General features: G+C 33.8%; 1 protein-coding gene across 1 annotated transcript in view; it reads left to right on the forward strand.

Moving 5' to 3' along the window:
• Positions 1-188: 188 nt before the first annotated feature.
• Positions 189-3,705, forward strand: part of LOC107698162 (eIF-2-alpha kinase activator GCN1-like) — a gene marked incomplete at both ends in the record, with an annotated part of 6,323 nt that continues 2,806 nt past the window's right edge. Inside the window, 3 exons of the mRNA XM_016499120.1 lie at positions 189-393; positions 590-660; positions 2,861-3,026. Coding sequence (XP_016354606.1) covers positions 189-393; positions 590-660; positions 2,861-3,026 — 442 coding nt within the window. The remainder of the gene's footprint in view (positions 394-589; positions 661-2,860; positions 3,027-3,705) is intronic.

The raw sequence follows: 3,705 nt of genomic DNA on the forward strand, positions 1-3,705 counted from the left end.
ATATATATATATATATATATATATTATTTCAGCAGCTAAAATTGACGTTTCTAAAGTGAATATGCATGTCAAAATAAAATGAAATATAAATAAATGATTTCACCTGCTAAAATAATTGATAATTATGCATTTGTATAAATAAAATAACTGAACCTTTATAGTTGAGATAGTTATAGTTGCTCATGCAGTGCATCTGGTCTCAGACTCTGGCAGGCTCTGTGTCTGGATCTGGTCCCTGAACTCTGTGCGCTCCTGATTGAAGACGTGATCCACCACGAGGAGGCGGTGCGTTCGGCGGGGGCCGAGGCTCTGTCCAGCGCCGTCAGCCAGTACCGCGAGCAGTCGGCCACCGTCCTGACCCAACTCACGGAGCTCTACCATCAGAAACTCTACGTGAGAGAATGACGACTGAGTTTAATCTGTGAAATTAATGCCGTTGTGTTAACTGTCATAAATCACTCAGGCGGTCATTTTTAATTCATTGACCTGCTATTTAAAATTTAATGGCCATCATTGTGAAGGCGAATCGTTGTGGATTGTGGTTTGCATGAGTGAATGGGACGGCTTTGATTTATGTCTGTGTGTTCAGAGACCTCCTCCGGTTCTGGACGCTCTGGGACGCGTAATTTCTGAAGCTCCTCCTGACCAATGGGAGGCCAGGTGAGAGAACGTTTCCGATGATTCCATAAGTTATTACAGAAACTAAAGTTACTTAGAAAGTTTTTTTATTGCGTTTTATGTTTTTGAGTTTATTTTTCATTTTTAGTTTTCATTCATTCATTTATTTATGTCTTTGGGCGACATCTGTGGCCATAGCCGCGGGAACGTATTTTGGGCAGGGGGGGCTGAGAAATAAAACCTGGTGGGGGGTGGGGGGTGTTAAGTGCACCTTTTGTTAATAAAAGTTAAATTTCTTCGTTTAATATAAGCGAGTTTGTCTTTATTGTTGCTGTTTTCATTAAAAATAAATGAATAAACAATGAACCACAAACTAAGCATTTGTTTTAAAAGAGGGAAAATACCTTATTTATTTGGGTTACAACGCAAGTAGACTATATCCGTCTTATTCATTTTGTTAATAAAAGTTAGATGTTTAATGAAGGCCTATGCGAATTTGCCATTGTACTATTTTATGGCTGATGTGTTTTAATTAATAGGCTAATAATGAACCACAAACTATGATCGTTTTAAAAAAAAAAAAGGGGGAATCCAAAGACAATGTGTTACAATGCGGGTAAAACATATTTTCCATATTCATATTGTTAATAAAAGTTCAAAGTTTAATATAAGTAAATTTGTCATCATACTGTTTTATTGTAGGCTATAGCCTTTTGTATTATTATTAATAATAATAATGAGCCACAAACTAAGCATTTGTTTGAAGTAAGGGGAAAATCCAAAAACCTTTTATTTATTTGTTACAACACGGGTATGTCTTATTCGTTCTGTTAATAAAAGTTTTATGTTTAATATAAGCTATTGTCATTGTAGTATTGCTTATGTTGTGTGTGGGATTATTTTTTTTTTCATTAAGAGTAATACTGAATCAACCTTAAGCATTAATTTTGTTCCAAGAATATGAAAGATCTAACGTTAAGTATCAAAATAAGCGCTGTAGAGGCGAGAATGCGAGATTGTTATTATTATTGGTTGCTGCTGAGGTAATAGACGCTCTCGATCTTTCTCTGCTGTATCTTCGCAATGGCTGTAGAAATGGTCATAATTCTTGATTTGGGTCCGGCACAGATACAAGTAATAATATGATCAAAAAGTCATGGCAACAAACGACTTCCTAAGTCAGTTTAAGTTGAAATGACTTTCACAATCAATTTGATTAAACTTAATTCATGTTTTACTGTTGCTTATTGTCACTGTAGGCTTAGGCAATTTTTTTCTATGAATTTTAATGAATATACAAATTAATAAAATTAGTTTTCTTTTTTGTTACAAAATTTTCATTTATTTATTTTTAACACCGCACCCCCAGCCCCCCCATTTTTTCTTGGGCTATACGCCAGGGGGTGCTGCAGCACCCTCAGCACCCCTACTTCCCGCGGTAATGTCTGTGGCAATGTCAGAGTTAATAAAAATTATAGTTATTTAGAAAATTTTTCATTTTTAGTTTTCTGTTTTGGATTTCGGTGTCTGATTTTTTTTTGTTGTTGTTTTTTATTTCATTTATAGTTTCCATTTATTTATTCATTCATTTATGATATCTTTGGACACAATCTGTGGCAATGCCAGAGTTGTTATAAAAATTATAGTTACTTAGAAAATTTTGCTATTGTATGTAGGTTTTTGTTTTTGGCTTCATTTTAGTCTTCATTTTTAGTTTTTATTTAGTTTTCATTTATTTAATTATTCATTTTTGATGTCTTTGGACAGCATCTGTGGAAATGAGTTATAAAATAATGTTTGTTTAGAAAATTTGTCTCTTGTTTTATTTGTTCTTTTTGTGATTTCAATTTAATTCAGTTTAATCAGGCAATATCAGAGTTATTACAGAAATTATAGTTATTTCTCTTTTATTTTTTAGTTTAGTTTAATTTTTAGTTTTTATTTATGATTATTATCTTTTGTCAGAAAGATTAAATGTCAGAATTATTAAAAAGTTATTATAAAAATATTTATTTTTATTATTTTATTTTGTGTTTATTTTTATTAATTCATTAATTTATTAAACAGAACTACTTTTTAGTTTTTATTACGTTTCAGCTGGCTGTTTTATTTTTATCCTTAAAACATTTAACTATTATAACAAGAAAAAGTTTACTTGTTTAGCTGATCGTGGCATGAGTTGAACAATCTATCAGTTTCCTCCATGGATAGAGCTTGAGAGTGATGTGTTTCCTGTGTGCAGGTGTGGCATTGCTCTGGCGCTCAACAAACTGGCTGAGTTCCTGGATGAGAGTCAGGTGACGCCCCTCTTCCTGTTCTTTGTGCCGGATGCTCTGAACGACAGACACGCAGAGGTGCGGCGCTGCATGCTGGACGCAGCGCTGTCTGCACTCAACACGCACGGCAAGGTACTCCACCCAGCCCAAATTATTAAAAACATTTCTGTCATTTGAAATCAAGCTTCTAAAAATAAATATTAGGTGGAAAACTTAAAATGAAAATTAGAAATTGAAAGTTGAAGTTGAAGCATTAAAATTACTAACTGAAAAACAAAAACTTAACTAAAACAGAAATAAGAAGATTTTAAACCTAAATAGTAATATAAAAAAAAAAAAAATGCACATAACTGAATAGGGCTGCACAATTAATCGAAATTAAATCGCAAAGACGATAAATCATGATTAGACAGAAGCTGTGATTGTCATGCGTATCTTTCAGTGAAGCACGGTTCTGTGATCAGCAGTAAATCTCCATCCGAATGCTAATCGACATAACTTTTATCACTGCTTAGAATACTATGAAATATGTTGCGTGCCTTATTCTGTGTAAGAAGTAGGCTTGCCGCGATAGACGGTGCTGACTGTGATACCGTTGTTAAGCCGCAACACTGGTTACCTCACTTGCCCACCGCGGCACCGACCCCCACCGCCGTTTTGATTTTTGGAAGTTTTTAAAAAAAAAAGTAGTTTCTTATTAAATTGGTTCCACAGTGTTTGCTGATTTTTACTTTATGTAAACTTTGTGTAATTTATTTATTTTATTTGACATCAAGGTGTATGCCGTGCCTCCAAGCTTTCTTATTCGTTT

The sequence above is a fragment of the Sinocyclocheilus anshuiensis genome, unplaced genomic scaffold, assembly GCF_001515605.1.
Source record: "Sinocyclocheilus anshuiensis isolate Anshui unplaced genomic scaffold, SAMN03320099.WGS_v1.1 scaffold4303, whole genome shotgun sequence".
In the NCBI taxonomy this organism is placed as follows: domain Eukaryota; kingdom Metazoa; phylum Chordata; class Actinopteri; order Cypriniformes; family Cyprinidae; genus Sinocyclocheilus; species Sinocyclocheilus anshuiensis.